General features: G+C 41.4%; 1 protein-coding gene and 1 long non-coding RNA gene across 14 annotated transcripts in view; one reads left to right on the top strand and one right to left on the bottom strand.

The window, feature by feature from the left end:
* Window positions 1-18,647, top strand: part of KATNIP (katanin interacting protein) — a 199,169-nt gene that overhangs the window by 82,026 nt on the left and 98,496 nt on the right. For 11 of the 13 annotated variants that reach the window (XM_077141461.1, XM_077141463.1, XM_077141453.1 and 8 more), the window contains one exon: window positions 519-647. The exons of the other annotated variants lie outside the window; for them this stretch is intronic. In XM_077141461.1, the coding sequence (XP_076997576.1) occupies window positions 519-647 (129 nt within the window). The remainder of the gene's footprint in view (window positions 1-518; window positions 648-18,647) is intronic. 13 annotated transcript variants of the gene reach the window in all.
* Window positions 12,441-17,461, bottom strand: LOC143667331 (uncharacterized). Its single transcript, XR_013167992.1, has 2 exons — window positions 17,350-17,461; window positions 12,441-12,742 (listed from the first exon to the last, which is right to left on the bottom strand). It is a non-coding gene; the product is annotated as an uncharacterized LOC143667331 (long non-coding RNA).

The following is an 18,647-nucleotide window of genomic DNA, read 5'->3' as shown; positions in this document are numbered from 1 at the left end:
ATGCAAAAACGTTTTTAAATTTGTGCATTTAATCACCATTATTGTCTGCTCTAGGCATTCCTAAATTATGCCTTCTCAGTCTTTAACCTCTATCTTTCGTTCTGGTGTCTTCCGCACCCCCAGCCCTTCTCCCTCAACTGTGCTCATATCAGCTTCTTTCAGTGTACTTGTGTTGTTGTGCTGCCTTCAGATAGTGTTATGTTATTCATTTCTGATTTTTACAATCAGTCCTGTTGCACATTCTGTATCCCTTCAGCACCAAATGCAGGGCACTGTTTTTGGAGTTGGCAGCCTGAGTTTGAATCCTGGTCCACATACCATCTGGTACGTGCAGTGGCCTTTGTAAAGCAGGGATGGGCGCAATCAGACCTGCTATGTGGGGGAGAACAGAGAATGACTTGGTGAAGGGTGAGAAGGGAGGCAGGCAGGGAGACTGATAGAGAGGATGAGGCCCAGGCGAGGGTTTCTGGAACAGTCGGCTGTCTTTACCAGACCCAGTTCTCTGTGCTTGTCCCTAGGATACTGAGTCTCCCACCGGCGCTGCCCCCTGCGATTTTAGCTTCTCTTTTCTGAACGCACGTGAACAGCCCGACCCTCCGAGCAAAACAGACAAAGAAAGGATCCTTTTAACTATTCAGGATGTTATGGTAAGATGGGTTTTCAGCATCCTACCCATGAAGTGCCAGAGTCTTTGCTGCTACCAAGCAGCTGGGCCCTGGCAGGGGCCCCCGGCGAGATTCTTCACTTACACCTGGTAAACTGTACACATTAACAGCAGGATTTGGCTTTTACAAAAAACCTCTGGCCCACCCGCCAGAAGGCTTAAAGCAACATGAGATTTTATATAACGAGATTATTTTTTAAAACTATAAAAAAAAGCTCACATTAAATCAGCCTGTCCTGAGTGCCGGGTGCCATGACGAGCGTGTGGCATCGATCCCCACGTTAGTTCCATGAGCCAAGGGTCAGGGATTTTCATTCCTATATTTTAGTTTGAGGAAACTGAGTGCCAGAGAAGTGCTGCAGTTGGCCTGGGCCGCCGAGCCAAGGTCTTTGGAATGTTCTTTGGAATGAACCTAACCGCACCCTGGGAATTTGCGCTGGCATGTTTTTGCTTCTGAAAGTGCCCAACTCTCCATAGGGATATGGTCGGTTGTGAATATTATTGATGTTCTGCCTGGAAGCACAGTGTTTAGAGGTGGCCATCCATCACTGATGCCTTACAGTGTTTTAGACAGTGACAGAGAGGACCTCTCCTCAGCAAAATATCTGCTTGATGAATCCCTAGCCAAGAACATTGATAAAAAAAAATGTTTTTTAAAAATATGACAGACTCAGATTGAAGCACAGTCTACCAAACAACTGGTTTAGACTCTTCAAAAAATGTCAGTGGCAAAGAAAGCCTAGGGATCTGGTCCAGATTTAAGAAGAGAGTCAAGCAATAGAACAACTAAATGCAATGTGACATCCTGGATTAGGAAAAAACATTGCCACAAATGTAAGGATGGTCTCTTAGTTTGCCAGTATCCTGTGACAAATACCATGCAATGAGTTGGCTTAAACAATGAGCATTTATTGGCTCATAGTTTTGAAGGCTACAAGTCCAACATCAAGGCATCATTCTAGAACTGTCTTGACACAATCCTTAAGGTTCCTTGGCTTGCATCGTTGCCTCCTGTCATATGACAAGTGAGCTCTGCTTATCTGCTCTTCTGGTTCCCCTGGATTCCAGCTTCCTTGTATCCATCACCAACCATTCGCTTCCATTTTTTTTTCTCTTTATAAGGTCTCCAGGAATATGGGCTATGATGCATTGTCATTCAGTTGGGCCATACCTTAATTGATAATAGCATCCTCAAAGGTCCTGTTTACAATAGGTTCACACCCACAGGAACATGGATTAAGAACATGTCTGTGTCAGGGGGTATAATTCAAACAGTTTGGGGGTAATTAACAAAATTTGAAAATGGACTATATTGTGTTAGAGAATAATATTGTGCCAATGTTAAATTTCTTACATTTGATCATTGTACTGGGGTTGAGTAAGAGAATATCCTTGTTCTCAGAGACATTTGCTGAAGTAGGCCAAAATGAGGGGTCAGGTCATGATGGCCACAACTTATGCATAAATGGTTCAACAAAATAATAATGTTGATAACATATTCAGAAGGAAAGAATAAGAGAGAAAGTGAGGGATAGAAAAAGAAATGTGGTGAATGTTACCAATTGGTAAATTTTATGTGAAGGGTATATGGGTGTTCATTGTACTTACTCTTTTTACAATTTTTCTGTGGATTTTACATTTTTTTCAAAATAAAAAGTTCAAACAGGGAGCAGGGAATGGACTGTTAGCACTTTAAAGAGGAAATGAGCTACTTTGATAAGAATGAATCATCAGCAAAGGAAGAGATAAGAAAGATGAAAAAGGAAACCTAGTTGAAAAAGCTTAGTTGGATCATTGATTTCTGGTTGTGACATTGTACTAAAAATGGGGGGAAATGGGGAGAAAGTACACAGAATCTCTCTATATTATTTCTTACAACTGCATGTGATTCTATAATTAACTTAAAAAATAAAATAAAATATGTAGGCACCCAGAACATACCACAGAGATACTAATTCTCATTTTAAGTTTGGACCCAGGCATTGTTTTAGTTCGCTAAACTTACCAAAATGCAATATACCAGTAGTGGCTTGACTTTTACAATGGGGGTTTATTAACTTAGAAGTTGTCAGTTCTGAGACTGTGAAAATATCCAAATCAAAGCATCAACAGTGATGCTTTCTCTCCAAAGACCAGCTCCAGGTAATCTGGGACCCCACTGTCACCTGGCAAGGCATGTGACCAGCATCTGCTGGTCTCTTTTCCCAGGTTCATCGCTTTCAGCTTCTGGCTGCTTCCCTCTCAGCTTCTCTGGCTTTCTATCTGGATTTCATACTTATAAAGGACTCCAGTAAGAGGATTAAGACCCACTCTGAATGAGGTGGGTCACATCTTAAGATCCTACTCACCTAAAATCCTACTTACAATGGGTGCACACCCACGGGAATGGATTAGCTTTAAGAATGTAATCTTTCCAAGATTCATAACTGCTTCAAACTACCACCCATTGCTGCTTTTTTGAAGCTCCCACATGACTATAATTTGTAGCAAGATTTTAGAATCATGGTTTTAAGGAGAAATTCAGTGACACCAGGAGCAAAAAAAAAAATAAGTGTTACTATTCTGACAGAATTGACAGATGACTTTATCTAATCAGAGGAAAGGAAAAGAGCAGATAGTAATAGGGCCATGGTTCTCAAAATTTGACATGCATAAGAATCACTTGGGATATTGGTTTAAAATGCCAATTTTAGGTTTAATGTTTAAGCTAATTGAATTTTTTTGGTTTGGCTTTGTTTTTAACTTTTTTAATTGTATAGTATAACATATATACAAAGCAAAGAAATAAAAAAAGCAGTAGTTTTCAAAGCACTCTTCAGCAATTGGTTACTGGATAGATTCCAGAGTTTGTCATGGGCTACCATACGATCTTCTCAGATTTTTCCTTCTAGCTGCTACGAATATAGGAGGCTAGAGGGCTTAAATATTTTTTTATCATCACAATCAACTTTTTTCCTTCTTTTTTGTGTGAAAAATAACATATATACAAAGAAGCTATACATTTCAAAGCACAGCATCACAATTAGTTGTAGAACATATTTCAGACTTTGACATGGGGTTACAATTTCACAATTTAAGGTTTATACTTCTAGCTGCTCTAAAATACTGGAGACAAAAAGAAATATCAATTTAATGATTCAGCATTCATATTCATTTATTAAATCCTGTCTTCTCTATATAACTCCACCATCACCTTTGATCTTTCCATACCTCTCTTTAGGGTTGTTTGGGCTATGGCCATTCTAAATTTTTGATATTGGAAGGGCCTGTCACTTATATGGGGTAGGGAGATGGAACTAGCTGATGTTCTGGAGAGGCTGGTCTAGGTTTCAGGACTTATCTGGACCAGAGACCCATCTGAAGGTTGTAGGTTTCTGGAAAGTTACTCTAGTGCCTGGAACCCTTGTGGAATCTTATATGTTGCCCTAGATGTTCTTTAAGGTTGGCTAGAATGGTCCTGGTTGGGGGTTGATAGGTTATGATAGGTTAAGCTCATTGAATCTGTGTATATGAGATAGTACATCTTTTTTTCTTTATTAGATAAATTCTGAGTTTACAGATCAATCATACATAAAACATGAGATTCCTATACACCACCCTACCACCAACCCCGTGCATTTTTGAGGAACATTAGTTACAATTGATGCACTTTTTTTATACTTACACTATTTTTTTAACAATAATTACCTTTTATACAATTGATGAAAGATTATAAAAATAGTACTATTAACTATCGTCCATAGTTTACATTAGGTGTATTTTTTCCCATTTATTTTAACATCTTATGTTAGTGCCATACATTTGTTATGATCCAGGAGAAAATTCATGTACTTGTGCAGTTAACTACAGTCCATCATCTAGAATAGGGTTCACTATAACACATCATTTAACAGAAGTACTGGGCGACTCTAAACCAGAAGGCCCGGAGATTACACTTGAAAAGGAAACAAAGATTTTGAGTTTCTCTGGACTTTGTGGCTTGGATTTGGGGACCCTAAAATAAAAAATTCAGAATTTTAAAAAATTCTGAGTTAAAATTTCTTTTACATCCTACAAAATAAAGATAACTGCAAAGTAAAACAAATAAACAAAGAACCCAACCCAACCAACAGTACAGACTAGAGGTTCCCCAAGGCTGGAAAGGTCCAGAGTGGAAAAGGCCCTGTTCTTGTACTTCTGGATACTTGAATGGGAGATGACTTCACTGGAAATATATAAATGATGGTATCGTAAAAACAAACAGACAAACAAACAAAAACCCAGAGCATTAGAGTTCATGACAGTACCTCCTCTGTAACAGGTCATTTTCCGCCCAAAATGTTGGCCATTAGAACCAAGAGAAGGGCTGAATTATGTTCAGTCTACTCTTTTAAGGTGGTAAGGAAGTCTTAATATATTTTAGAAATAGTTTCATATAAAATTAATTTGACATTTGGGTTTTTGACATTTAAAGAGGTGAATTTTACATTACTAGAAAATTAATTTTCTGTTGTTCTATTTAGGCATTATTATATTAAGAAAATGAACATGCATCCTTCATATTTGATTTTTCTCACTTTAGTCACTCCAAAATATGTCTCAAACTTAAAAAAAAAAATCCAGGAAAAAGAGGCATGTAGAAGAGACTTTCTTATTAATTCTGACTTGAAAAAATTTGCTAAACTTCAGAGAAAATGAGGATAGAAATAGAGTGAGGGCTATGGGAGGTGGCATGGCCTTGAGGGGAGGGGCTGGCCAAGGCCAAGTTCAACCCACAAGCATGTTTTGTTGTTTGGCCAAGTGGCATGAAGTGATCGTTGTTGTTGTTGTTTTATTTTGAATTAGAAAAACTGATTCGGACCATGCAGCTTCCATTTTGCCCTGGTCCCCACCATTCCCTGTTGTTGACCCTGAGATGCACCAGTTTTCATTACCATCCTAGTTTCTGAAGAAGTTGGAGTTGATGACTCCTGTATTAAGGAGGAGAAAAAGCAAGTGAGTGAGATTCAGCAAGCCTGGAGAGGGAGTTTGTCCTTTTCTATAAATTCTAGGGGGCTCCATTCCTCCTTTGTGTCAAGAAGGGGTGGATTTGATATTAGATATTTCTCATGCCTGCTTAGCTCTGAAATCTTGAATTCTAGGTAAAGTTTATCGGAAAAACCTGTTTTCTGCACCACAGATTCTGTAGGAATAGAAGATACTTACTAGTTCATGGAGCCCCACTCATCCAAGGACTGCATGTCCATAGGTCATAGGCAGGTTAGATATTTCAGGCTTGAAATACCCTTCCCCCACCCAGATCTAAGCTTCATAGTAGGAGAGACATGGGCTGTCTTGTTCTCTGCTGTATCTCTTGTCCCCAGAACAGTGTCTAGCACAGAGTTGGTTTGCAGGTAAATCGTTGTTAAGCAAGTACATTGAATAATTGTGATGGAGTGAGTGAATGTGTGAGTGAGTGAATGAGTGAGTGGTATAAGTGTTGATGAGGTGCTCTGGCCAGCCCACACGAGCTCAGTCATCCCATCCCTAAGTTATAATTAGGGTGACTGTATTTTCCAAACTATGACTCAGGACACACAGTCTGCTAAGTATTTTCGTGCTCCTGGAGGGTAGGAGAGTCAGTTTGAAAGATATTGTTTCGATTCTAAAACATTGGTATTTCTGGGATGTGGCATTCATTGCAAAGAGTCTTTTGCATCACCTGAGTGAGGCAGGCAGGTACAACAAGCAATAGCCCTGGGAGTGCTCACCCTCCATGGAAGAGCATAGTAGGGAGTGGTGGGGTCTGTTGGGAACCATCTCTGCACACTCCATTGACTGTAACAGTGTAAAAATGCAGGCCCAATGTGGCCAGGCTTTCTAGATTGCTGGCTTCCCTTTGTGTTTCTTTGTATTGGACTTCTTCTGATTTTTGTAATGTTGGTAACTAATTCAAAATCTCCCATGGGCCAAAAAAATATATCTGTTGGCCATATTTGGCCTGCATAAACCACCAGCTTGCAACTTTTGCTTTAGATAAAGAAGTCTTTGACAGTTGCCGACGAGAGGAGGAAGAGGCCCTTCTCTTCACCCCACAGCACTTGAGTTAACCTCTGATACCCAGAACCATCAGAGGCATGGTGTCCTGAATGCACCAAGAGATGCCCGGCTGGACAGTCTGGCTGATGGCACTAGACAGGGCCCTGGCCAGAGGTTTAGAGAGCAATGGAGCCTGCTGAGTACTAGGAATAATTCAGTGATGAGTTTGAATGATTTATGTGGAATGATGCTGAACAAGCACTAAATACCCACGAAATGCAGGTTCGGGAAGCAGAGGTGGTGATCCTTTCCCCCCGTAGGATGCTTCTGCAAGGAAAGATTCCAGATGGTATTGGACTTACTAGAGCATCTTTAATCTAGAGAAAAATAAAGAATGACCTCTGAGTCAAGCTTTGGAATAAATAATCTGTTTTATTTCTAGCATGTATGGTCTTCTTAGAATGTCTTAGATATTTTCACATTAGTTTTGATCTTTTAATATAACACCTAATATATGAAGCGTTTTCATTTAGAAACGTTCAAATGATTTGGAAGTAACCCAAATATGAAAAATATGCAAATCTTTCTCCATCTACCCATTTAAACCCTTCCCAGCTTTTAGTTTTATTGAGTGCCTGTACTTTGTTTCTTTCATTCATTCATTGTTTTGTAAGTTGCTTCATTTCTTTTATCTTGCGAATTCCTTCCCTAAACTTCTGTTCTAGTTTGCTAGCTGCCAGAATGCAATATACCAGAAATGGAATGACTTTTAAAAAGGGGAATTTAATAAGTTGGTAGTTTACAGTTCTATGGCCAAGAAAATGTCCCAATTAAAGCAAGTCTATAGACATGTCCAATTTAAGGCATCCAGGGAAAGATACCTTGGTTCAAGAAGGCCGATGAAGTTCAGGGTTTCTCTCTCAAGTGAGAAGGCGCATGGCAAACACAGTCAGGGTTTCTCTCTCTCATATGGAAGGGCACATGGTGAACACAGTGTCATCTGCTAGCTTTCTCTCCTGGCTTCCTATTTCATGAAGCTCCCAGGAGGCATGTTCCTTCTTCGTCTCCAAAGGTCGCTGGCTGGTGGACTCTGTTTCTCGTAGCTATGTCGTTCTGGTCTGCTCTTTCTGAATCTCTCATTCTCCAAAATGTTTCCTTGTTATAGGACTCCAGAAACTTATCAAGACCCACCCAAATGGGTGGAGACATGTCGTCACCTAATCCAGTTTAGCAACCACTCTTGACTAAATCACATCATCCAGGGAGATGATGTGATTACAGATTCAAACATATAGTATTGAATAGGGATTATTCTACCTTTATGAAATGGGATTTTGATTAAAACGTGGCTTTTCTAGGGGACATACATCCTTTCAAACCAGCACAACTTCTTTGGTTTAATTTATTGTGATGGTTCCCTTACCTCAACCTCCATACTTATAATCCAGATTCTCTTGTTAAATGCTTAATTCAATTATCTTCAGTGTCATTTTCTAAGCTATCAATTTAAGGCTATACATTTTCCTCTGAATATTGCTTCATCCTCATCCCACAGATTTTGCTATATGGAGTGTTTTTGTCATCTTTTGTTTCTAATTGGTGTCTTATGTTTTATTGCCTGCCTGCCCCCTTGACCCAGGAGTTATTTAGAAGAGTTTTTTTTTTTTTCAGCATTCTAATAGGGGGTTTGGGTTTGTTTTTGTTTTCTTGCTATCCTTTTGTGTTAATTTCTGATTTTGTTGCATTATGATCAGAGAATGGCCTGCTTGACTTCTGTATTTTAGAATTTATTGAGGTTTTGTTTGTGGCCTACCAGATCATTTTTATAAATGCTTGTGCTTGTTTGAAACTGTTATGTACCTCAAAAAAGCCATGATCTTCTAATCCAATCTTGTGGGGGCAGACCTATTGCTGGGTGGGACATGTTGATTAGGCTGTTTCCATGGAGATGTGAACCACCCAACTGTGGGTGGGATCTTTTGATTAAATTGTTTCCATGGAGATGCCACCCACCCAATTCAAGGTGGGTCTTAACCTTTGGGCTGGAGCCCTGTATGAAGAGAATAAACAGTAGAACATGTAGAGAGAGCTCACAGCCAACATGGAGAGCAGAGTGATGTAACCAAGTGACAGAGCACCCCAGGAGATGCCAGAAGCTGAGAGAGCCATTTGAAACCAGAAGCCAGGATAGAAGGGCCATCAGGTGTCACCATGTGCTTTCCCATGTGACAGGGAAACCTGAGACTGGATCAGCCTTCTTGAGTGACGGTATCCTCTTGTTGATGTCTTAATTTGGACATTTTCATGGTCTTAAAACTGAAAATATGTAACCTAATAAATTCCCATTGTAAAAACCAATCTATTTTTGGTCTATTGCATTCTTACAACTTTGCCAAAGGAAAACAATGCTCCATAGATATTTCAAAAAATGCATTCTCTTTTTGGTTCCCAATATGTCTATTAAATCAAACTTTTATTTGTGTTGTTTAGCCCAGTGATTATCAAAATATGATCCCAGACCACCTGTATCAGAATCACCTGGGCTGCTTATTAAATATGTGAATTCTTATTCTCCACTAAAACAGACCAAATCAGAATCTTTGGCAGGGGGAGGGGAGGTAGTGCTTGGAATCTGTGTTTTTAATAAGCCTCCCAAGAAATTCTTGAGCTTATTAGCAAACTATTCTTCTGTATACCTACTTAGTTTTTGGTTTATGTGGTCTGGTTGATTTCTGTGAATTTGTCCATTTTCCCTCATGCTCCTCTATTTTTGCTTTTTATGTTTTAAAACTCTGTCATTGTATGCATAAAGAATCGAGATGTTTTTGATAAACTGTACATTTTATCCATATGAACATGTCAGTATAATGTCTTTGTATCCTCTAAAGCACTACATAGGTCTTTTCAATCTGAAGACTTGGGTTTTTCATTAGCACTGGAAATTTTTCATTTATTATTATTATTTTCCTTCTCAGTTGTTTCTTTGTATCCTCTAAGTCTTTGGTTGGACAAATATTGGTCCAATGCCACCCTTCAAGTCTCTTAATTTTTCTTTCATACTTTTATTTTTTGTCCTTTTATGCTATGTTTTTGTAAAATTGCTTGGCTTGACTTTCCAGCACACTTAATAGTCACTTTTAACTCTCTCTGCTATTTAGTTTATCTTTTAAAAATGTTTAATGGTAGAATTAAAACTTTTAAAGATTTCTAGTCTCAAGGATGAAATATATTTTTTAAATTTCCAGGGGTGTAAATTTGCTGTATTATAAAGTCTTCCTCTATTTATTCTATTAACTCTCTTCCATTGGGTATTAATTCTTTTGTTCACTAAATTTGGTGCCCATCTTTCAGGGTGTTGATTTCCCCCAACTGGTTGGTCTTTTTTTTTTTTTTCTTGTCGTCTATGAATCTCACCTCCTCTGCTTGTCTATTTGACGTCACCCATCGTAATGGGTGTGGGGTTGGAGTAGAACATGCTCCCGGCAGCTGGTGTGTGCCTTAGCTTCTCCTCCAGGCATGGGAGCTTCCAGCTTATCTGGGGGCCAGTGACTTCCTGGGACATTGCTCTACCTTCCTGTCCAGCTCCTACACCCAGGGTTTCAGCTTGTGATTGTCTTTGCTCTCTTATTTAATTTAGCTGGTAGGGCCTGCAGGCTGAAAATCAGCTCCCCACTGAGTCCCTAAGACTTCCTCTCACTTATTCTTGACTCTAGACTTAGCTCCCCTAACACATACATATACACACACACACACACACACCCATATGAATCAATACACATAAACACATATGCACAAATACACACCATATGAATCCATGCACAGTAACACGTGCACAATCACACCACATCACACAAAGAAACAGTGCAAACGCACACCACACAAACACCCAGCAGAAACATACACGCTCATGCACACGACACACACATACAACTCTTTCCTCTATGGCAAATTTTACTACCCATGCTTTGGCCTCTAGTTTCCTCTGCATTTAGTTCTTATAGATGTGATCTCTGCCTGCTGTCTTTAGGGATTCCTTAAAATTTCTAATCAGCCAGTGGCTCTTTGTTGTTGTCTTTCTTCTGCCATCCTATTTTTCCTGTCTATTTCAAACAACCCCATGCTCCTCCAAGCAGGATAAGGGGTAGAACTCTCATGCCCAGGTAAGGAAACAGGAGGCATGGTGAGATGCTGCGGGATTCACCCAGGACCACCCAGCCAGGAAATGGCCCAGGTGTGTCTCCAGTGCCCATCTCTTCCCTGAGTCTGGTGTTCTTTCTCTTAGATCACTCCATTTTTTTGTGTGGTAATGGACCAGAGACTGAGTTCCAAGGTGCTTCATAAATAAATGTAGCCTTGAATGAAAATTAGTACAAGAAAATCCAAGTACCAAAAAACTAAAAACACTGCACAGGTATTTGTAGCACACATATAACTCAAATTTTCTAGCTATAGTTCCACCAGGATCAATATAAGAGCATGATTTTTAAACATTCACAGAGTAGACCTTCAAGTTAGGGGGCAAATTACTTTCTTATGGACAATCTGTGTTCTACGAGCCACTGGATTTGAGGCAAGGGCTGGCAAACTTTAAGTTTGGGTTTTTTGAGACTCACACTTGAAATTTCTTGTGGAATGGCTGTCTTTGTGGTCAGATTTTACATTCCATGTGTTTTAGTTTACTAAAGCTGTCAGAATACAATATACCAGGAATGGACTGGATTTTATAAAGGGGATATATTTAGTTACAAATTTACAGTTTTTGGAGGAAAGACTAGTCCTCCTCTGACTTTCTCTGTCACATGGGAAGGCACACAGCCAAGTCTGGTGGCCTTCCCTCCGACTTCTGGGTTCAAACGGTTTTCCCCAGGGCAATGCCTTTCTGCATCTATAAGTCTGAGCTGCTGCACTCTCCTGGCCTCTCTTTTAAGCCTCCAGCTGATTAAATTAAATGTCTTTCATTGAGGAAGGCACTCCCCTTAGCCCACTGCAGATGTAATCAGCCATAGATGAATTTCACATGCTGATGATTTAAGTCCACCGCAACAGAACAAAGGGCACCATCACCTGGCCAAGTTGACACCTGAACCTAACTAGTACACCATGAAAACAGGGAGCCTGTCTGTCTTCTTCTATCCATAGAATTTAGCAGTCAGGTCTGCTTATGGGGGGAAATATATTCAACCTGAATATGTGTTGAATAAGTGAGTGAATAATTAAAAGGACAAATTAGTTAACTAACCCTTCAGGGCAGGGTACAAAACCTTTGGGGGCTGGGCAGGTTAACATCAATATGTCAAACAGCTCATTTAGGGCAGTCTGAGTTAGTGGGAGCTATTGGAACTAATGGTGTGTGCACGACTAAAGGCATTCAAATCCCAATTTATAAAACTGCCAGTTCAACGAGAGACATGTGGGGAGTGGCAGGAAAGGCGAGGAGAGGAGGTGGTGGGATTTGGCCTTTCTAATTGCCTCTCAGTGACGTCTGCTCCAGAGACTGCTGTTTCCTCCTGAGGACTGTTTAAGTCTGTCCACTGTGGCCTTGGAGTCCATGTCACCAAGCTTCTTGTAGGCAAAATGAATAGGGTCCGAAACATAAAGAAGAATATGCTGTCATTCCATTTGATCAGGTAGTCAGGGCACATTTTCCCAGTGTAGAAGTGGGGGCTTGAAGCTCTGCGATGGCCCTGGGACCCAGGACAGTTGAAATTGGGCCTAGAGCTCAGACCCAGCCCATTCCCCTTTTTAAGTGCAGTGAGAGGTTTAATGCATCACCCACTACCACATCACACACGCTTTTTAATACATTCAGTGGCTGCAAGGCAGCTTGGAGTCTCAAGTTCTTATGGGCCAGTTTCATCATTCAGTGCCAGGTTAGTGGACATTCACCGAGCACCTGATTTTCATTCTGCTCTATGGAGGGACCGCTGGCTTCCAAGGCCACTGGGCAGGGAATAGCATGGTTATGTGATCGAGAGCCCGGACAGTCATTCATCCAAATCCTGGCTCTGCCCGGACTAGCTGTGTGACCTGGAGCTGGTTACTGAAGTGTTCTGGGCCTGTAAAATGAGGCCAAACAGGAGGCTGAAAGGAGAAAACAGAGACCTTAGCTCGGTGCCTGGCAGGTAGCAAAAACTTAATAATCCATAGCAGCTGCCACTGTGGTTGTTATTTTTGTCATTGCTGTTTATGGTTATCGTTACTATACTATTATAGTTCTTAATTGGAAAAGTTTCATGTTTTATGGTCACCTGGGTTCTAGTCTTTTCTTAGCCCAGCAGAAAGAGGAAGCTCAGGCTTACAGGCACCCATCCACTGACCATCAAACCCATGCTACATTTAAGCAGGTGGTTTTCCCGACAACTACCCTTCAAGTCTGTAACTACAGGGGAGCCCCTCCACTTCCCCCCCGGCTCTCTAATGAACCGGCCTGATCTGTGTGCAGCCCCTGCCATCTGCTCTCCACCTGCGGCGCCTGCAGCCTGATTTCCAGGGCAGAGGGCTTTCTGTTGAAAGGGCTTGAACTTACCATTTTAAGCACTCAACATTGAAATGCAATATAGCAAGGTTTTAAAGCAAAGTTTATAAAGTAAGTTTTCACAGGGCGGATTTCTGGATGACAGCCTCAGAGCAACTGGTAGAGCTCACAGCATGGTATCCCTTTGAAGAATGGGCAGGTTGACTTTCAAAGCGGCCAACCTCCAAGGTCCTCCTCTTTCCAGATGGAAAGGTTGTGGAGGTTTTCCTCGAGGGAGTATGGCTACTTAGTTCATCTCCCCTTTTTGGCCCTGGAACAGATGGTTTAAGATCATGTAGGCTTTATAGGAGCCTAGGTACTTAACATTTGCTCACCCAATGTAGACAAATGCATTATTTTCCTTGGAGAAGAAGGCACCAGCTATGGAGAATTGAAGCTTTTTTAATATGTATATTTTGTAAATTAAATTAGGATACTTAAATTTGCATTAATTTAACAGTAGAAAAAGCCAAATTGAAACAGGAGAAATTATCAAAATTCAAATTTTTATTGTTAAGAGATATTATTTCTTAAAATATCCATCAGTTTAATAAATTCTGAAACATCATTAAGAGGTGGAAGGCACTGTTTTTTTTTTTCAAAGTGGTTTGCATTTGAGATGGATTTGAATTGTTAATCTGCTAAAGAAAATGAAAGCAGGATTGCCCCCACCTGCCTGCTCTCTCCTGCTATTTGCCAGCCAAGTTATAGCTCCCAAGCTAGAGTATATGGCAAAACATTCTGATTCGTAAATGCTAAAGGGCATGGTTGTCTTAGTATCTACTCCATACTGGAATGACTTCATGTTCACCATTAGACCTTTTGCCACCACTTCTCCATGTCTGTATTCTCTCTCCCTTTGTTGTCTGGATTTTGGCATCAGGGAGTGTTTATTGCAGAAGGACTCCTGGGACCTGTATTTCCTGGGCCTCTTCCTATAGAAATCTGTGGCCCATGCTTCTAACTCCAAACCTGTTGGCTGGCTGTGCCACTCTTGATTTAGGCACATGCCACTCCATTGTCTTCTGGCCTTGAGTACAGGTGTCACTTTCTGAGTTACTGTGGGGACAAGATGTGTTCCAGCAGTAGAGATCAGTGACTTTCCAGACAGCTGATTGCCTGGGGTCATTCACTCCACTCCTCCCTACCGCTCCCTTGGGGAATTTAATTATTAGCAGGAATGAGGGACAAGGTTTAAACATTAAACACAATATATATTTTTGGTCTAATTATAATAGTCGACACATGCATCTAATAAAAAGGCTTTTAGAAGAAGAAATGAGAGTCCCCTATAGTGCTACCCCAGAAAGAATGCTACTAATAGTTTTGGTATCTCTTTTACCATCCTTTTTGTATGCTTATATGCAGCCATACATGCATACAGGCATAAAAACAAATAATTTTTAAATTGGGGTCATACTAAATGTACATTTTTAAAATGCTTTTTTAACTTAAATGTGTATCTTTTTATCATTAGAGAAGTTGTAAGTTTACAGAAAAATCATGCAGAAAATACAGAATTCCTTTATCTCCTCATTTCAGTTTGCTAATGCTGCTGGAATGCAATATACCAGAAATGGATTGGCTTTTACAAAGAGGATTTATTAGGTTACAAATGTACTGTTCTAAGGCCATGAAAATGTCCAAATTAAGGCGTCAGCAAGAGGATACCTTCCCTCAAGAAAGGCCAATCGCATCCAGGGGTTCTCTGTCAGCTGGGAAGGCACGTGGCTTGGCATTTCCTGGTCCTTTGCTCCCTGGGTGTGTTGCTTTCAGCTTCTGATTCCACCAGCTTTCTATATGAGCTTTCTAAGCGTCTCCAATTGCCTGTCACTTGGTTTCATCTTTTTGCTCTCTGTGTCAGCTCTAAGCTCTCTTTGTGTTTCCTGCTTTTTATCCTCTTCATACAGGGCTCAAGTAAGGTGGGATTAAGACCCACCTTAAATTGGGTGGGACCCATCTACATGGAAACAATTTAATCAAAAGGCCCCATCCACAACTGAGTGGGTCACATCTCCATGGAAACAACCTAATCAAAAGGTCCCGCACAACAACAGGTCTGCTCCCACAAGGTTAGATTAGAAGAACGTGGCTTTTCTGGCATATGTAACGGTTTCAAACCTGCACATACACACACCCATTATAATATCTTGCATTAGTGTGGTACATTTGTTACAATTGATGAGAGAATATTATTATCATCATACTATTAACTACTGTGGTTTACATTTGAGTTCCCTGTTTGTGTCATATGGTCTTACATTTTATTAGTGACATACATATTTGAATGTGGTTAAACATACATCTTGATAGCTCTCTGAATAAGTACACAAGATCTGCATCATTCTTTGTGGGCTGTGTGAGGCTCCATCAATACCTGCTCTGTTAGTTATTTAATCAAGCTCTTATTGATGAACATTTGCCTCATCCTCTATTATAAATGATGCCGCAATGATTTTTGTATATTTAATACAAAGAGGATAATTTCTAGAAAGGCTGGATCAAAGGGTCAGCACATTATTAATTTCTAGTCAGCAATTTCTATCATCTCTGCCTTTAAAATTTATCTCAAGGCCATCTCCGTTGTGTGCTGCCACCTCCATCTTTCACCTGCTGCCGGTGAAACAGGGCTGCAACTGTTCACCCTATTTCCATGTTGGCATTGCCCTTCAAAATCCACTCGGTGCCCAAGAGCTATAGTGATCTTTTAGAAACAGAAATCAGATAATGTATCTCTGCTTAGCCCCTTTCAGTGGCTTCTCACTGTGCCTCTGGTCCCTGCCTGCTGCTTGCCCTCCTATGGTTCCTTTACTGCCTTCCAGACACTACTGCCTCCATCCAATGCCACTGCTGTGCCCTTGTCTGACACGCTTTTGCCCTAGTGCTTACCTGTCTTCTCTGACCGTCTCTGATCGAAGGCTGCTTCAGCCCAATCACTCTCCATCTCATCCTCCAGGGTCTCTCCTGCACAGTCCTAGCCACGTCTGAAGTCCCCCCCCGCCGCCCCGTTCATTTTTCTGTATGCACTAGTTGCCTGTCTTCCCCTCCAAGCTGTACACTCCAGCAAGGGTGAAGGTCTTGCCATCTTGCTCCCCACTCTTAGCTGAGCCCTCAGCACAGCATACTTAAGGCATATGTATTTATGAAAAAATTAACACGTGGGTGCCGCCAGATCATCTCCCCCTTTGGTTGAAGATGGCAGAATAGATGGCAAGAGAGCCTATTTCCCATGTGGGTCATCCCGAGGAGCCGGGAGCAGTAGTTGAGAGCAGAAGGAACTGCTCTGCCACTTAATAGCTGGGTGAAGTTAGACCAGCTGAACGACTCTGGGCCCCAGTTCCCCGATTTGTGGGGATCCCCCCCAAATCCAAGCACTTAATATGTAGATTATACTTCTATGTAGATAATGAAGAGAAAGAAGGCACCAACTCAGCTTGTCATGAATTTGGGGCTCCCTAATGCTCTATCCAAATCCCCCCAGAACTGCTGTCATTGGTGCCAGCTTGGTGGCTCCACTTCCTCTTAGACATCAGCGAGGATGGGATTGGCTAGGATTTCCTGGACAGTGACAGTAGTCTCCCAGCTCGAAATATCACCCAGCTAGCTGGCACCCATTTTATCACTTCCATCCATGGCAACTGGTCAAGAAGAGTATGGTAGAAGAAAATAGAGGGATTTGCCCACTGTTTTCTCATCTAGTCTTGTTCCCCACCCCGGCAGAAATAAGAGCTTAAGCTGACCCCCTTGAGATTGGGCCAAAGACAGGAGTCAACAGCCTATGCATTTGGTGTCCACCGTGTTATCATAGGGTTTTCCCCTACCAGTCTATCTTACAGAGCTATTGTGGGGATCAAATGAGAGAAGGAATTGAGAATATTTTGTAAAGTACAGAGTATATTTCTACTGTAAAGGATTACTAGTTGTGCAATCACAGAAATCACCATTAATCAGTAGCCATGCAGGCACTCATGTTTCCCTATGAAGGAGCAGTAAATCTGAGGACCCTCTAACAGCCCACCCAGCACAGCCAGACTTGGAAGCTATGAGCCCCGCCTCCAGCCCAGCTTCCGTGCAGTTTCGTGTGGACCATCTCCATACACTCACTTAGAGGACCTTGTTATCCTTTCCAGTGCCACTGATGAATATGCACTTCCTGTAATTCAGGGTTTCTCACCTTCACTGCTGTTGCTATTTGGGGCCGGTAATTCTCGTGTGGGAGACTGACTGTCCTGGGCATTGTGGGATAGTTAGCAGCATCTCCTGCCTCTACCCACTGGATGCCAGTAACACCCTCCACTAATTGTGACACAAAAACCTGTTTCTGGCCATTGTCAAATGTCCCTTGGGGTCAAAATTGTCCCCAGTTGAGAATCACTGTTTTAATAAAACAAGTCATGGGTTTGTTGACCCATTTCATGAATGTCAAAATGTTCTCGTGGTCACATTGTGAATAAAGAGAAAACCTGGGATCTGAGTCCTTGTTAGCTGAGTCCTTGTTTGCTGCCTCCAAGGTATGTGGGTGCCCTCCACCCCATTCCCAGCCACTGCCACCACCATTCACTGACAGAATGTATTCATTATTTATTGAATACTGGCCATGTGCCAGGCAGTGTTCTAGTTGCTCCATAAATATTGATACTTAGTTTGTGGGGAGGAGGGTAGCTATAAAAGATAGACACCTGTAGAAGTTTCCTGCTGTAACAAATTGCCATGAACTTCATGGCTTTAAACCACACAAATTTATTATATTATGGTTCTGAAGGTCAGAAGTAAAAATCATTTTTACTGGGCTGAAATCAAAATCCCTTAATTCTTTTTTTAGGCTCTAGGGGAGGATCTATTTCCTTGCCTTTCCCAGCTTCTAGAGGCTGCCTCCATTCCTTGGCTCATGGCCCATTCCCCCACTTTCAAAGCCAGCAGTGTAGCATCTTCTCTTGCCTCTGACCTCATCTTCTCCTTCTGATTCCGATCCTCCAGCTTCTCTCTTATAAGGACACTTGTGATTACACTGGGTCTACCCAGATAATCCGGGATGATCTCCCATCCCAAGATCCTTTTCTTAATCATACTACAGAGGCCTTTTTGCCATGTACAGTAACATATCCATAAATCCTGGGGATTAGGATGTGATTGTTTTGGGGAGGCCCATTATTTGACTGACCCCAATCTTCCCTGTGGCCCCCAAAGATTCACATTTGTCCCCACTTGCAAAATACATTTACCCCCATCACAAGGCCCCCCCCAAAGTCTCAACCCCTTACATATCAACTCAAGTCCCAACTCTCATCTAAGTCTCATCAGCTCAAATGTCTCAAATCTCATCATCTCATCTAAATTAGGTATGAGTGAGACTCTGGGTATCATCCATTCTGGGTCAAAATTTCTCTCCTTTTGTGGACCCGGGAAACTAGAAGACAAATAATCTGCTCCCTGAAAACAAGGATGGGTTAGGCACAGGATACCTGTGGTAGT

The sequence above is a fragment of the Tamandua tetradactyla genome, chromosome 23 (assembly GCF_023851605.1).
Source record: "Tamandua tetradactyla isolate mTamTet1 chromosome 23, mTamTet1.pri, whole genome shotgun sequence".
Taxonomy (NCBI): Eukaryota; Metazoa; Chordata; class Mammalia; order Pilosa; family Myrmecophagidae; genus Tamandua; species Tamandua tetradactyla.
The sequence above is the reverse complement of the archived record's forward strand: the minus strand, read 5'-3'. Positions and strand labels throughout refer to the sequence as shown.